Here is a 17839-nt window from a genome sequence, read left to right as displayed (position 1 = left end):
TGAGCCAGAAACACTGCAAATGACTTTATAGCCTAGTGGTTAGGACACCCACTTGAGCAGTGAATAACCCTTGTTCAAATTCCTTCTCATCAATCTCTTTGTGGATCTAGACCATTAGTAATACCCATCTTAAATGTTCCAAGTGCTTTACAAATCATTAACTAAACTTCCCAATATCTTTGTGAGATAGGAACGTATTTTTACACATTGGAGAAGAAAGAAATGAGCAGATCTGGAAAAGGCAACACCCATGGGCCAAAACAATGAACTGATCCCAAAATGGGGTTTGGCCCTTACAGGAATGCAGAGACATGCAAAAAGAGATTATACATCCCAGCTGGAGGCTTGAGCGTGCTGGATGCATGTTCTCACACATTCCTTGGGCCACATCTACTGAAAGATCTACACTACCCTGCCAGCTAACTCAGGCTTGTGGGGCTCAGAGTGAGGTGCTATTTAATTACAGTGTAGACACTCTGGCTTGGTCTACAGCTGGAATTCTGGGACCCTCCCTTCTCGCAGGCTCCTGGAGCCCAGGCTCCAGCCTGAGCCGAAATGTCTACACAGCAATTAAATAGCCCATTAGCCTGATCCCAAGTCAGCAAGCATGGGCTAGTTATGGGTTTTAATTGCAGTGTAGACATCCTCAAAGAGCATAAAGTCAAATTGTGAGTTGCACTTTTGGGGCAATATCCTCAGATTAGGAAGCCTAATTTAGACTCAGTTTTATATGCACAAAACTCAGATTAAAAACATGACAGTTTCCAAATTGTTTTTGATCAACACTCAACTGACTACAACACAAAACACCCGAATCTCAGTTTAAGGAGAAAACTTTAACTGCACAGAACTGACTGGGTAAGATGCACTCATGCTAGTGAATATGAGAGAAAGTGTTTGTGAAAAGATTAGGGCCCACTCTAACTCCCAATGAAGTATGTAGAAGTACATAGAACTCTTCTGATGGTATTTCACTTAAAGAAAGTAAATGTTTTGAGACTAATGAGAAAACAAAAATAAAATGTTTCAGGATAATATGTGTTTTGCTGATTGTAAGGTCACTGAAGAAATCCAGATATGGAGAATAACATTTTAATTATTAAGTGAGGATGTTCTAAAATAGGAACACCACCAGCAGTTTTCATTCTGTCTAATTACAGGTGATTTTGCATGAGGTTGATAAAACTAGGAATTCCTTGTGCTTGTCCTCTAGCAGTTCATTCTCTGTCACTCATACTATGGCAGTTGAAAAATTTGGGCTGATTAAGAATTCTTATATACTGACTTTTGCAAATGTATTCTGAATGTTATAACATCTAATGACTCATCATAATTGGCAGGTTGATGTAATGGTGTAAAAGGCTGGCAGGATTCTCCTCTGAGGAGAGACAGGGAAGAGCAGATTTATTTTTGCTGACTCACTGAGGCAGGTGTGACTCGTTAAACTCCACCCTGAATGTAAGGGGGAGGGAGAGAATATGGGGGGTATCAAAAGAAATAGCCTGTAGGTAGAAAAGTAGGATCTGGAGTAGATAGGAATCAAAGTAGTAAATTTAGTCTGATGTTTATTACATAGATAAAGTTAAACTATAGAAAGAAGGTAACATCTAAACTTTCACAAAATCTGTAAAAAAAAAAAAGTGTTGGAGCAGGAAGAGAACTAACACTGTACACATGGTAAAGCTTTGATTTTATATATAGTAGTGCCATTAGCTGGATAATTTGTTTATATTCATCTTTTGTTAAAACAACTTTGAAAATTAATGTATTGAAAATACATTAATAGTTTAAGCTTGTTCCAACACGCCAAACTTCATTTGAGTATTAATAGCTCACAGCAGCACAAAAATCAGTTGTAGGAAAACCATAAACAAAGGGTTAATGCTATTGATATTCTGGTTCTAATTTAAAGGGCTTTAACAAGGAACTAGAAGAAATACATCTGACTTGCATTTTATGTAAAGCCTTCCCCCCGCACTCCTTCTCATAGCCTTTGATACTACTTTGTACGTCTATTACCTTCCAGAGGACAATCTATTACGGAAATTTTGCAGATGAGGAAACTGCACAGGTAATATAAAATCAAACTCTCTTATTCTTCAAAACATACAACTACCTTTCCTGTCTCTTTTTATGTTCTTTGCATTCCACAAGAATGGAAAATGCTGCCTAAGCATCATTAAGGATAACCTGAACTATGAGTACTTCAATGAGAGGAATACACTAACATTCAAGAGTAACCTTCTTAAACCTACTTCACTGAACAAGTGCATTTAAAAAAAATGCTGAAAGTAGAATAAAAAGCAACTTGCTGCTTGAACTTCAAATCAAAATACAATTTCATCAGTTGCAAGGTCCTTACTGATACCTCATCCATTGCCCTCACATGACTTTACCATAAATGCTCCTATAAATTGCTCTGCTACATGTCTGTCACTGAATCGGCCATTAGTATGTCTGCATCACTCCACTTCTTGCCTCTTCTTGGTTCTTGTTCTGCTAAGCAGATGTTTCGCCAAAACTAGGTCTGCAGACAACCTTCAATCCCCATCTCAGTAGCATTATAGTTTCCCCTTTCCTCTTTCATTTTCCATCATTTCCATGATTCCATCACCAGAGTAGCAATAAGATGAACGCCTGAAAGCAATCAAAAACGAGGCTGCCCAAAAAACAACATGGTGAAGAGCTGTGGAAGCAGAGCTGAAAAACCTGGGGCACAGATGGGGAACCATTGAAAGACTTGCCAGAAACAGACGGAGTGGAAGAGTGTAGTCACTGCCCTAAACTCCAGAGGCTTAATAGGAACATGATGATGATGATTTCCTCTTTCATAACCGCCTATTGAGATCTGAGAGCAGGTGGGCACAAGCCCACCCATGTCTGAAGATCCCTCCCCCACCCTAAGGGGAGGAGCCACTGAACCCAGGCCTCAAATGATTCTGGTGGACAACTAATAAGAAACAGGGACAGGAGTGAGGTCATAGGGCCATAACCAGAGGGGGCCACTGAACGGAGAACACCGGACAGGGTCCACTGTTCCTCAAAGGTGTCTAGGGAATCAGTGGACACAATCCAAAGGAACTCTGCCTAGATGCGTGATCGAATGGAGAAACAGAAATAGGCCCCCCAGTCGCAGAACACCTCCTTATCCGCCATTCTCCTCCTGGTTTCCTCTTTCATAACCTGTAGCCTGTTTGTGGATACAAAATGTCAGTTGTAGATGTTGTGAAAAATCAAATTAATTTTTTTTTAAATGTAACAGATTGAAGCTATTCAGAGTATGCAACTCACAATCAGAAGACTCCAAACTCTACAGCTCTCAGAAGTTTGTGTGCTATTCATGGCCAAACCAAATTGAATAATAGAACAAAGAAGTTGTATCTCTAATTAGCAGAGAGAAAACCTTCACAATTAGCATCAAAGGGAAGATTTAAAAACCAAGCATACCACCTAATGAGCTTGCAGGTAGAATAATTTCTTTTTCCTCTTATACTCCATGTAGCTGAGAACAAACTATACAGAATGAAATGGATTTTTTAATATAAAAGTTTCCAGCTGCAGGAGTGGAATTTATTACAGAATTAGGCCCTATCTTTCATCTGGATCTACTAGTGTGGTCTCCGGGGCCTGTGATTCTCCACAGATATCTCAGCGCAAGATTGAAACATTAGGTAGACTATAGATACAGGAAAACAAAAGATACTGGCATGGATCATGCTGACAATGCTTCATTCTTGGCTCTTTTACATAGACCATTGATTACATAAACCAGTGATTCATGCCTTCATCATCTCCCTGATGTATTGCAGCAATGAGATATACCTGGGCATAACTTTCTCCAGGGGTGGTCCTCAAGAACTAAGGACCATCACAAACCTCCTCTCTTTATGCTCCAAATGTAAGGCACATTTTTGTCCTGAACTTCTACATTTAAAAAAAAAAAAACCCACACCATACCAAAATGAGGCACTTTCTGAACACTCTTGTCCCTCTGGGGAGAGGGGGAGAGAACAAACAATACATGACAAATGTGTAGTCACTTTACTTAATGTACTACCAGAAGGTGCTCTGATATTGTAGTGATGAGTGCAGTATAAAAACTTAGAAGGTTATTTAATCCCTACAGTGCCATAGTTATCCTTGTGGGGTGGTGGTGGTGGTGGGGAGGTAACTAAAATGCCTAGGCCAATCAGACCAGAACTATTAGAGCTGGCCTGCTTTGAATTTTTAATTTTTAAAAATGCTGTTACAATGAACATGTACAATATATTACTTAGTAAAAAGTTTCTTCTTCCTTCATGTGCACATGTGTAGTGATGGCCAAAATGTTGTTAGTAAGCCAGTGAATCTCAAGAAAATGTGCTGTGATACATCTGTGTTTTGTTTTAGTCAAGCATTTCACCATTTGGCTTGTACAGGTATGGGATATGCCCTTAAAGCTTCAGTACAACATTTAAGAAGTATGGAAACAATATTCTCTACTTTTACTCTTCCATCTGAGGATCTCAAAGCACCATACAAAAATCTTAATTAAATTAAGCCTCACAATAACCCTGTGATGTATACAGTATCACTTCCGCTTTACAGATGGATAAATTGAAGCACAAGAAAGTTAAGTGTCTTGCCATGGTCACAGAGCCCAGATCTCCTGTTTTCCAATCCTGTGCTTTAACCACTAGTCCTCCTGAATTCAATTAAAGTATTTAAAGGAGTGATCCAAATGCTCACTTAAAGGAAACATATCAGAATACCAGTAAAGCAAGCACAGTTAAAAGTCAGAGTTCACATTTTTAAACTTTCAGTTCATTAAAATACTTTGAATACAGATTAACTTTGCTCAGCTAACAATGCTTATCCTTGACTCTGACAGCCACGTATGATGTGTTGCACAGCATTGTTCTTTCCTTGTATTTACTTCTAGAAAGGCCATTACACAGCTTTGAAAATTATGTCCCATCTGCTTGGACAGTACTTCAACAGAGACAAAGTTGTTATATAAACATTGCCATAGCTACAAAAAGGCAGCTTCTTGGCAAATGGTACATAAATCTTTAAAAAGACATTTCTCTGTGTATTTGTGAAGAGTTTTGAGTAGTGTAGAATCACTGAGAATCCTGCACTACGCACAAAGTTAGAGCCCCATAACAAAATGAATAACTTTTTATTAAACACAGAAGCAACATTCCAAGGAATGGGATCAATACAGCCACTTTCATGTTTTCAGAAGCAGCTTCTAAGTAATGCCTACATTGCCCACATCATTGTAGTATTGCAGTGCTTCCCCTGGTTTAAAAATGCTCTCTCACTGGTCTGCTTCCAAGAGGCAAACTTAGAGGTCTTGTGGATGTATTTTAGTTCTTTTTAAAGAAATCAATAAGAATGAAGGGAAAGCTTGAGCAGAGGTGGCATTTGCATCCATCTCAAGCAGTGAGGTTAGCATTCATTCTTATTCCAGTAGCAAGTTCCATAGTTGTAGTCTTCCCATAGAATTTTGAACAACAGGCCAGGAACCTCCTCCTATTGCCTGAAAGTTTAATGGAACTTAGCTTTTATAGGAGGCTATAGTTCAATTCCATGCAGGACTTTGAATATTAGGACAGTGACCTTGAAGTCCATTAAATCAAATCAAGACTGGATGCCTTTCTGAAAGATATGCCTTAGTCAAACACAAGTTATTGGGCTCAACACAGGGTTACTGGGTAACATTTAATGGCTTGTATTACACAGAAGATCACAAAGATAATGTAATGGTCCCTTCTGTCCTTAAACTCTATGAATCTGTGAGGTAGACCCTGTGTTCAATGGGAACTTTATGCAGGGGGCAGCAGAGTGGGATGATGCATTCCTGGTTATCTGCATTGCTCAATAGGCAGCTTGCTATGCTCTCATTAACTACAATTTCCTCAGGATATGGAAGTTCCTTCCTAGTTACACAGAGTTGCAATAGTCCAATCTAGATTTACAAAATGCATAAATCATCCTAGCCAGGTCTGGGTTCAATAGGAACAGGTGCAATCTTCAGCCAGTCACAGATGGATTAAAAGTTTTTTGCTGCTGTAGTCAAGTGCATGCAAAGTCTAAACAGATCTGTCCTGGCAGGCACTCACCACCAGATCTCCCTCTCATGACAAGATGCACCATTGCAAGGGCACGCGTGCGCACCCCCCCCCCCCAATTTGGTTCTGTCACTGTCTTCTGGGTGACTTGACCCTCTGGCCAGGTCACACTTAAGTTCAAGCCCATTCTGGAGTAACAAAAGTCCAACTAAAAGTCCAAAAGGTCCCAACACATGATCCTTCTGCCCTCTCTTGGGCTTTTCCTCTGGGCTGAGTCTTCAGTCCCACTCTGAACTCACTAGACCACGTGTAGGGCTTTTGTGCCCCTTCCTTTGGGGCTGGTAGAGGAACCCAGTTGCACCCTTTGCTCTGGGTTCTGGTCCGGGACCCTGTGTTAAGGAGCTAGGTCTGCTTCTTCAGATGTGCTGCTGTTTCCCTGGACCGCTTCCTACCTCTAAGCCTCTTGCACCATTTCCCATGAACTGGTGGTACACCCCATCACAGGACCCCAAGGCTTAGAATCTATTTGACCATGTGATGGCAGATGCCTTTGATGGAGGTGATTGTAATGGAGAGGAGGAGTTCTAGGCACTTTCCTTTTCTCACTAATATGACCTCACTCTTGTTTAGATTCAGCTGAATCCATTCACCCTTCACCTGGTGTGGATTTCACAAAAGCATTCAGAAAGCTTAGAGATGGTACTTGGAATAGGATGATGTGACACCTGGCAAGAAAGGGTTAAGCATCCTGTAGGATAACTGACCCAAATTCAAACCTTAGAGATATTTTGGTAGATAATGTTTGTGTTTTTTACATATATATTGTTAAAGGTTAACAATGTAATCAAACAGTCCCTGTCTACGCTGTATTCTGTTAATTCAGAGATCAAAAAGACATCTTAACATTTAGATGAACTGTAAACATAGGATATCACTGTATCTCTTTGAAATGTATAGCAAATCACTTGAGAATGATGAAAAACAGGAAATTACCTTATGTTAATCTGTGTAATTACCAACGATTCTTAGGAAATTGATCTACTTCAAAAGTCCCCATGATTGCCTATTGTTTGCCAAAAGACTCTGACCTGTCAAGAGAAGGCCTGAATCTGTATAAAACCCCCTTTGGTCCTGATCCTTTTAATCTCAGATCTGCTTGATGCTTCATACAGGGGAAGCTTAAAACAAAGACTGAGGTCTCCAGCCCTAATCTGGAATCACCCTGAAAATGGACATTGGACTATGAACTGATTCTGAAAGAACTCTTTGCAGCTACAAAGCTTACCACCTCTACTATGAATCTATATTCATGTCTGTATGTATACTGATCTTTTAACTAATACTCTCTTCTTTTTAAATAACTTTTAGTTTAGTTAATAAAAATTGAGTGTAAACGTGTATTTGGGTAAAATGTGCAATATTCATTAACCTGGGAGGTAATGTGTCTGATCCTTTGGGATTGGTAGAACTTTTTTATATGATGAATAATATTTTCAGTAATCCTCATCATATTTGACTTGGGTGTCTGAGTGGAGGCCTAGGGCTGGGTTACTTTAAGGGACTGTGTTGTTGGCTTCTGGGTAACCAGTGAGGTATTATAGAAGTTGTTTTGTGCTGGCTTGGTAAATCCAAGTATTGGAATATCCACCATCTTTGGGGATTGTCTGCCCCATTCTTTGAAGTTCACCCTAATTTAGTGATCTCATTTGGCTCCCCTGGGACTCCGGTCACAGATATCCAAACTAATTATACACAATAGAATATTAGGTGCAACAATATTACTCTTATCTGTTCCCCAGCATTCCTAGACAATCAAGATGATAGTTTACATGGACTCAAGCTTAAGCCCAGGTGAATACACTATGATGATTAATGCTTTAGTTATGGGACTAAAATAAAACACTGTGCAAAGCATATGTCTACCAGTGGACAACAGCAAACAACAATATGTAACTTATAAATTAACTAGTGCAGTTGGACAAGTGCTATTTATAACAGCAATGTACTGCTGGTATCCTTTTAGCCTGTTTTTGGAACTCAATCTCTTCACAGGAAAACATCACTGCTGACATATACACCTTATGCATATCATACAAAAACATCATTAATGTGGAGGTCATATTGCAGGTGCTTAGCACTGCCCTATGCTCTTCATGCCCTTCCAGAACATTAGTTTAATTCCCAAACTCAAACATGGGCAAACCAGAGTTAAGGTCCCCTTCAAGAAGGTTAGTGGTACAGGAACAAAGATTGGAAAATGGAAATATAGAGCTAAGGTGACTCTTCCCACACAACAATCTTAACTCTGCCCTAAGTAGTCTGTTCCTCAGGGATATCAGAGTACCTCACCCCTCCCTCAGGCTCTGCCAATCAGCAGAAAGTACACTCTGGATCAGTGGTGCCACACAAAACACAATCATAGTCTGTTGGACTGTGGGAATAGGGACATTCATTAGGAGCTGTTTTGGGCACCAAGAAAATGATAAGCTTGTTTAGGGCAGGGCAAGATACTGTTATATTCCCATTCCTTATTGGTATGTACGCAGGGGCAGAGCCATGGTTGATATGGTGAATTTCAAGCCAATCTGAATGTAGCACTTTGAAAAACTGAGAAGCTGTGTTTCTATTCTGCTTCTGCATCAGAGAGTGCTTGTAGCAGACCACTTTATATAACCAGAATGAAAGTTTAAGAACTTTTTTAAAACCTTTCGTTATAGGTCAGGTTTTCTAAGCCTATCATCATTTTTGTTGCTGTTCTCTGGATTCTTTCCAATTTGTCCACATCTTACCTGAAGTGTGGTGCCCAGAATTGGACAGAGTACTCCTGTTGAGACCTCACCAGTGCTGAGTAGAGTGGGATAATTACCTCCTGTATCCTACATACAATACTCCTGTTAATACAACCCAGAATATTAACTTTTTTCACAACTGCATCACACTGTTGATTCATAGTCAATCTGTGATCTACTATAATCCCTAAATCCTTTTCAGCAGTATTACCACCAAACCAGCTACTCCTCATTTTGTATTTGTGCATTTGATTTTTTTCTTACTAAGTGAATACTGTCACGTCTTTTATTGAATTTCATCTTGCCGATTTCAAACTAATTTTTCCTAGGTAATTTTGAATTCTAATCCTGCCCTCTAAAGTGCTTTCAACCCCTCCCAGCTTGGTGTCATCTGCAAATATTATAAGCATATTTCCACTCCATTATCCAAGTCATTAATGAAAATATTGAATACTACTGGAACCAAGACTAACTGCTGGAAGACCCCATTAGATATGGTCTCCCAGTTTGACAGCAAACCATTGATGACTACTCTTTGAGTACAGTCTTTCAACCAGGTGTGCACACACCTTATAGTAATTTCATGGAGACCACATTTCCCAGGTTTGCTTATGAGAATATCATGTGGGATTGTATCAAAAGCCTTATTAAAATCAAGATATGACATCTACTGCTTCCCCCCCATCCACTACGCCAGTGGATCAAAGAAGGAAATTAGGCTGGTTTGGCACGATTTGTCCTTGACAAATCCACACTGGCTGTTCCTTATAACCCTATTATCCTCTAGGTGCTTACAAATTGATTGTTTAATAAGTTGTTCTAGTATCTTTTCAGATATTGAAACTAGGCTGATTGGTCTATAATTTCCCGGGTCGTCTTTGTTCTCCTTTTTAAAAATAGATACTATGTTTGCCGTTCTCCAGTCCTCTGTGACTTCAGTCACCCTCCATGAGTTCTCAAAGTCTCAGAACCATTAGAAATGATCTATCTCAGATAGCTCCTTAGATCCTCAGATACTCCCAAGGATGAATTTCAACAGGCTCTGCCAACTTGAATATATCAAATTTATCAAAATATTCTTTAACCTGTTCTTTCCCCATTTTGGCTTGCTTCCTTCCCCCTTGTTGTTAATATTAATTCGGTTGAGTGTCTTATGCCTATATTTTTTCCCCCCAGCTCTGGGCTCAAAAAACATTACAAGGATGAGAAACATTTAAAAGCTGGTCATTATCGGGGCAATGGATCTCCTGGCCCCTGGGATCCACCAAATCTATACTGGCTCTTGGCAGCACAGCATTTTTCAAATCAATATGCCTATGCATGTGCATCTTAGAGTACTTTCAAAAATTGGGTCTTAAACAGACAGCTCCACTGAATCTTAAAAATAGAGACGCCACTATTCCTCAAAAATAATAGAGCAAAACCAAACAAATACTTATCCAGATAGATAGTATTCCTAGAATACTGCCCCTTCTTTGCAATTTGTGATAACATATGTACCACCATCTTTAAAACATCATCTATTATTATCAAGATACTTAGCGCACTCTGGTACAAGCTAATCCCCTGAGTTTGCACAAGAGAGGTCATATAAGGTTGTCAACTCTTGCTCCCTCTCAATGGTTCTACCAGAGGGCAGATTTCAGGTGAATGTTGTATTCAAGAACCTTTGTTAAAGCATCTATTGCACATGTTGTTTTAAAATAAGAATGCTGACCCGGAGGGAAGGCAGCAGCACTGAGTTATTAATACAAGAATCTGTGTTTAGGAGCCACTTCTAACCCAACAAACTACCTAAGGTACTTTTATGACCCTCTACTACCACAGGATCTGTGCACCTCACACTGTTAAATGCATTTATCCTCACAACACACCTGTGAGGTCAGGAAATGCTATTATCCTCATTTTACATAAAGGGAACTTAGGCACAGAGAAACTAAAGGCCTGATTTTCAAAGGTATTTGGATGCCTACAAACATAGATAGGCACCTAGTGGGATATTCAAGTGTCTAGGCACGAGTTAGGCATTTTGAAAAATTTCACTAGGTGCCTGTTTACACCTTTAGGCACCCAAATATCTTTGAAAACCTGACCCTAAGTATGTGACCTTCCCAGAGTCACAAAAATCAGAGAGAGAGTACAGAACTGAACCTTTGTCTGCTAAGTTCAAAACTAGTATCCTAACCACTGGACCTCCTCTCAACCATAATATACCTTATATACTTAAGTTTCTAAAGAAACAGAATCATAGATTCCTAGAAATGTAGGATGGGAAGGGGTCTGGATAGGTCATCTCATCCAGTCGCCTGCACTGAGGCAGGACTAAATATTATCTAGACCAGGGGTCCCCAACCCCCGGTCGGTCCGCGGCCTCTTAGAAACCGGGCCGCGAACCGACCCAGTGGAGCTTCCGCAGGCGTGCCTGCCGGTCTACCCGAGCCGCGGGACGAGCGCTCCCTCCTCAGTCGTGCCTGCGGGAGGTCCGCTGCTCCCGGGGCTCCGGTGGACCTCCCACAGGCATGACTGCGGACGGTTCGCTGGTCGCGCGGCTCAGCTAGACCTCCCGCAGGCATGACTGCGGAGGGAGCGCTCGTCCCACGGCTCGGGTAGACCTCCGGCAGGCACGCCTGCGGAAGCTCCACTGGAGCCGGTGGACCTCCCACAGGCATGACTGCGGAGGGTCCGGCAAATGCCGCCCTGGGGGGCAGGACGAAACCGGTCCCTAGTCCTAAAAAGGTTGGGGACCACTGATCTAGACCATCCCTGACAGGTGTTTGTTTAACCTGTTCTTAAAAATCTCCAGTGACTGAGATTCCACAATCTCCCTAGGTAATTGGTTCCAGTGCTTAACTACCCTTACAGTTAGGAAGTATTTCCTAATGTCCAGCCTAAATCTCCCTCGCTGCAATTTCAGCTCATTACTTCTTGTCCTGTCCTGAGAGGTTAAGGAGAACAATTTATTACCCTTCTCTTTATAACAACCTTGTACATACTTGAAGACTAATATGTCCATCCTCAGTCTTCTTTTTCTCCAGACTGAACAAACACAATTTTTTCAATCTTTTCTCACAGGTCATGTTTTCTAGACCTTTTATCATTTTTGTTGCTGTCCTCTGCACTTCCTCCAGTTTGTCCATATCTTTCCTGAAGGTGCCCAAATCTGGACACAAAATTCCACTTGAAGCTCTTTCAGTGCTGACACTTCTCGTGTCTTGCTTACCACAAGCCTGATAATACATCCCAGAAGGAGTGCCTGCCTGGCCTCTTGGACTGGGTAGTTCCATGCTCTGAGCAAGGGTGAAGGTGGTACAGGTACTGTGGGGAAGTAGCCCAGGAAACATAGCAGCATGGTGAGAAGTTAGAGTCGCAGCATGAGGTTGCTATCTACAAGGTCCCTAGGTCAGGTCCCAGAGTAGTGGGTGGGCTGGGGTCCCCCCCACTTACCCCTAGGGAAATGGTAGGATTTGGACTGCAGTATTAATCCCTGGAATGGGGAAACATGGACAGTGACACGGAAGGCGGGCTGAGTCACGAGGAGGAGGAGGAGGAGGTTCCTGAGGCTGCGAGAGAGGCTGCAGGCAGACAACAGGACAGAGTGACAGTGTGAAAACCATGGACGGGAGGGTATAGGCCTCAAGATAATTCCCAGAGCAACCAGGAGTAGGCACCAGACCAGCAGTAGATGATGTGCTCCATGACAGGCCTATGAAAGGATCCTGAAGAGACCTCCTTCATAGTGCTCTTGTTTCAAATATTGCATAGGAAACCTGAATAGGATTCCTTATGTAATCTGCAAACTGTGCCTTTCCTTGTACTTTAATATAATGATCATTCACACAAATCTAGTTTTGTGATTTTTCTGAGGGTTATCTCAATATGGGTATCATATTGCTGTTTCTAATTTAAAACTATATAAAAACACCAAGTATAACAACAAAAATAAATAATTTAAAATCACTGTGTACAGGTTTCTAAGGCTGTGTCTACACTAGGGATTTTTTTCCTAAAATTCCCAGCTGTAGTGGGAGATTGACTCCCATCTGGTGCTATGTGGCTTTTGGCATTTTTACCTGCTCCTTAGGTCAGTGAAGATCCCTTAAATACAAACATCTAATTCATTACTGATCATTTTATCAGAAATGATCAAGCTACCCAATTTCCACAGAGCTGTTGGATGATGCAGTAACAGATGCTGGAAAGGGGACAGTAAAGTGCAAGTTCTGCTGAGGTGAGGAATAAGAAATGCAGCCCCTCCTGCTAAGATTTTCACCTTAGCAACTTGTACCCTGGAATTGTGGGCTTCTGATGCCAAACGCTGCCACCCATTGAAAATAGGGAAGCAGTGGAGTAAAAATATATATACACAAGGAATACCAGTCTTGGCAGGCAGTGGTGCATAATTCTAGGGTTCTTGTGGTAGTGTTTAGTCTACCCTGCTACATAGTTTAAGCCTTGAATATAGCTAATTTTGAATTACTTAGATTTCCAATCTGGAAAGCAAAAAGGCAAATACAAAACTGGGATATCAGCATATATGTGACTAGAACCACCACAGAAATGTTAGAACTTATCCATTAAGTTTCATTATTTGCTCTGCATCCTTTCCAGGCTGTTTAGGAATTGTTGGCCCCCAGTTTAGACAATGAAATCTTTGTTTCTAATTGTCTTGATTTTTACAGTGACAAATTTGTAAGTAAATTTATAGTCCAGTTTTTTTTGGTGTTGTGTGAGTGATTACACAATAAATTGATGCTTATAGTTGGATATATACCATCTCATAGAGCTGGATGGGACCCTGAAAAGTCATCAAGTCCAGCCCCCTGCCTTCACTGGCAGGACCAAGGACTGATTTTGCCCCAGATCCCTAAGTGGCCCCCTCAAGGATTGAACTTACAACCCTGGCTTTAGCAGGCCAATGCTCAAACCACTGAGCTATCCCTCCTCTCCTCCCCCCCTGATAATGTACAAGACAGTTCTAAACAATTGTCTTTTACATGGTGGCACTCCAACCTCTCCTGAAAAGTCCTACAAAGTTCCTCTCAGCAGAAAAAGAAGGAAAAACTGCTGATGATTTTACAAATCCATAAACAATTTGTAAACACTTGAAATAAATAGAACTCAGGTGTTTGATGAATCTGACACATTTTGAAGCAGAAGGGTATTTTGACATCTGAGAGTTGGCAGGTTACTTTGTTTCTCTACTTTGTGAAACTCAATCTGCAGAGCCCTATTAACAAATTAATTGATATAGCCATATGCCATTATACTTACAGGCACTCAATTATAACAAAAATCAACCCATTCATTTTTAAAAATTGTTTGACCTTGGTAAAATTATAGCAAATGCATCTCACATGCCCTTCTAATCAGCAGTCACGGTCTTGAGCTTTCATCTCATTAGTCAATAAGGGCCAACCCAAGTTGATCCTTGAACTGATACCTATAACTGATTCCCTCAGGAGCTGCACAAAGTGGTGTTTGAAACTCAGAAGTTGTCCCACTTCCCTCTGAGTCAGAGGGCAATTGGCAAAAACAAGGATTTAGCCTAAAGCTATGGGTCATCATAGGTGCTGGAATGAGGGGTGCTGCAGCACCCTCGAACTTGAAGTGGTTTCCATCATATACAAGGTTTACAGTTTGGTTCAACGGCTCAGAGCACCCTCACTATACAAATTGTTCCAGCACCCTGAGGGTCACTGTATTGTTAAAGGTCCTAACCACTAAAGATTCTATGGTGTTTTTTGTTACCCAGAGCCTTGGCTAAATGCCAGTTCACATTTGACCACTCATAATGGTTTAAATTGGATATAGTGTAGCTGGAAGTATCAAGTCATTCACTACATTACATTACAAAGATAATTCCTGTTCAGCAGTGGGCTGGGCCCAATTCTGCTATCAGTTACATCTTCAGATGATTTAATGGGGTTGTATCAGTATAAAGGGGGGTGGGGGCAGAAACTGGCTCACTGTTTTATAATATCTTGGTGTCCCATTTTGAATAAAAAGCACCATTTAAATGTGAGACTTTCAACCCCTCTGTTTTCCAAAATGACATTAGAAGATAAGTATGTTCAGTCCATTTCATTAGCACAATTTCTTAAATTGGAGAAAACAATTAGTTAACAGGGAAATCTACTGAACAGTAGAATGTTTAAGATTGTTGCAACATGCCTGTTGTGTTTCAAGATGTACAGCACTACTGTTTATAAGCATCACTTCAGGAATAATATGTATTCTACTTTCATAAATGCCAAGTTAGATATTAATATTTTACTTTATGCAAATTGAGGCTGAATTGAATTAATACAGTACAGTGTTTGAGAATCATATAAATGGAATAATTAAAATGATCAAAACAAAGCAGGAAAAGAATATTTTTAACAAAATTAATAGAAAGTTCTCCAAAAGTATATTCTTTTCTGTTAATTTATTTATTATAAAGAATGAAGTCAACTATAATAAGAAAAAGCGTCAATAGTATCTTTTACAGCTTCACAGCAAGGTAAGAATTTCTCTCTCATGTTTTGCTGTGAAAAATGAAAGCTCGAGTTGCAATTACTAAAGGTCTGAATTTGCATTTGTTTCAGCAATCCAGGCAAATAAGAGCTGCTATGGTTATGATTAGCATTATGCTAGAAGTCTCTGTTTACAGATCTTCTGACAAAGCTGTTGGTCAACTGCTTCTCTAGTTATCAAATTATCAGAGTGGATCAAAAGGAGCAGCAAATTACTATGGTAATGTGGTATATTCAATGAGGTGAAATTCCCCCCCACAATATGTTTAATAGATATCAACATGCACAAAGCAATCAGATTTTGTGCATGTCACCAAGTGTGGAAAAAGTGGAAGCAGAATGGAATTCAACCCCCTAGCCCACGGGTGGGCTACAACACAGCCCTCTGCAACTGGTCTGTATATTGACAGCTTCCAAGCTGCACTAAATGGGCCAGATCCTGGCCTACATTAGGGTAGCTTTGCACTACTCCATTATTGCACTTTGCATTGCTTCAAGTTGGCTCAGCTTGCTATGGGAGGAATTCTATCTGTAGGAGAATTCTTGGGTGATGTACAGTAGCTATAGCACCTCCTGCCCCAACATATAGACACAGCACCTGTTGCCAACTCAAGGTATGTAATCGGGCCAGCAGAGGTAACCAGAGTGTCCCTGCGTCTCAGCAATTTCCAGCTACTCGAATGTCCCCTTGACATCGCACCAACACTTTTCTTTGCATAAACTATATTTTAACATATGAAGAATAGTGTCTAGAGTTCAGAAATTATTATAGGTTATTCTTCCATTGTTTAGGATGCTGCACATCTAAGGAAACAGAAATAGTTTAATAGATGCTGTAATTTGATTTCATACTAGGATTCCATTATTCAGGGAGAAACAGAAAATATATCAAATTGTTGATCCTTTGCAAACAGGCTTTCACCTACATTAACAGTTGGGTAAAACCAGAATGTAATGTTTGCGGTGCAATTTGTCACAGAAATAGAGGTTCAATTAGTCCCAATGACTTACTAAAGACATTTTAAACATAATGTCCAAATTTTGCTACATAAATTAAACATGATGTAATTGAGTGTAACATTAAGTGTCTCGTCACTGTTGATTCATGTGGAAATCACAGAAATTTCACTGATCATTATGCATTCATTTGATATTAATGTGGATGCCATATGTGCCTCCAGAAGGATTCTAGTTATTCAGCATGCAATAAGTTTTAAATTACCATTAAAAAAGACATCAAAAGGCAATCTCAAAATACTACCACAAAGGTAATTTCATTTAAAGAGTGCTAACGAAACATGTTCTGCATTAAAAATCTGAATCAGTAGAAATAATTCAGGAGAAAATACTGTTGAATTGCAAATCAGAATTAAAAAAATATTTGAACAAAAGGTTTTTGTCCATCTGTTCTAGACTTTTGGACATATATATTTTCAGGTGAAATGTACTTGCATGACAAGTACAATTTTCCATTCAACTGGTATGTAGCATTATGGCAATACAGCATTTTGCTACTGGGAAAACATTCATTACTGAAACAAGTATAGTTGTCCAGATTCTCACTGCATCCATTTTCCATTGAAGGGGAGCAGATGGCCACAAGGAATCTGGCTGTGGCTCCCTATTTCTGAGATTGGCTCTTTGCCAGCCCCAATGTATGACAGTTGGTAACGGCTCCTAAGGGTTGAGTGACAGCTGAAAATAGCCGGAACACTGTTTTGCTCTGGCTACTCCATTTCCTGCCCCAGCGCACGCTCTGTGCCATAGTCGGGTGGAGAGATGGCATAAGTGCTGTCATAGCCAGCTCTACACTAGCTGAGGATTCCCCCATGCTCCAAGAATGTTCATCTGGTTCGACACTGTCAGTTTCTATCCCCCTTGTATCTCCAGCACAACACAAAGGATCTAGAGTACAGCAGCTCCCACTGCTGAAAATCTATTTAAATGTATTCTAGTCATGAAAGCTAAGTGGGAAAAATTCTAATGCACAGCTGATAAATCACAGTAGCAATGCCGTGGGAAAAAATAGATTAGATTTTATACTGAGAGTCCAGGCATAGTCTTTTCCTCTAAGGAAGGTGAGGGTTATTTATCAATGCATGAAGTAGGGTTAGGAAAATCTTCCTATCAGATTGGATTGGAAATTTGTGGGTAAAGCTGAAGAATTCTGGCTTTCTGACAGGATAATTTTTAGGTTTGTGTCCCAAGCAAATGGAAGTTTGCGCTATTGAAATGACTGCAAAAATCCATGACAAAACACAAAATGTTACAAGATGTGCTGTTGTAAAAATAATCGTGAAAAGAGGTGTGACTTGTTACTGTTGTTGTAAAATAACATTTTGGCCTGTCTAAAGTAAATGTTCCGTCACAGATACACACTTTTCCAATAACAGTGAAAGATTAGCCCAAATGATTTGCCTTGAGAAAATTTGTCCTCATCTCTGAATAAAGAGAAATGTTTCTTTGTGTGGTTAATTGC

General features: G+C 40.2%; 1 protein-coding gene across 2 annotated transcripts in view; it reads right to left on the bottom strand.

The window, feature by feature from the left end:
• Positions 1-17839, bottom strand: part of GRB14 (growth factor receptor bound protein 14) — a 132454-nt gene that overhangs the window by 95107 nt on the left and 19508 nt on the right. Inside the window, exon 2 of one of the 2 annotated variants that reach the window (XM_039495165.1) lies at positions 8846-8947. The exons of the other annotated variant lie outside the window; for it this stretch is intronic. Coding sequence (XP_039351099.1) covers positions 8846-8947 — 102 coding nt within the window. The remainder of the gene's footprint in view (positions 1-8845; positions 8948-17839) is intronic. 2 annotated transcript variants of the gene reach the window in all.

The sequence above is a fragment of the Mauremys reevesii genome, linkage group 11 (assembly GCF_016161935.1).
Source record: "Mauremys reevesii isolate NIE-2019 linkage group 11, ASM1616193v1, whole genome shotgun sequence".
Taxonomy (NCBI): domain Eukaryota; kingdom Metazoa; phylum Chordata; order Testudines; family Geoemydidae; genus Mauremys; species Mauremys reevesii.
Note: the sequence above shows the minus strand (reverse complement) of the source record. Positions and strands in the feature narration are given on the sequence as shown.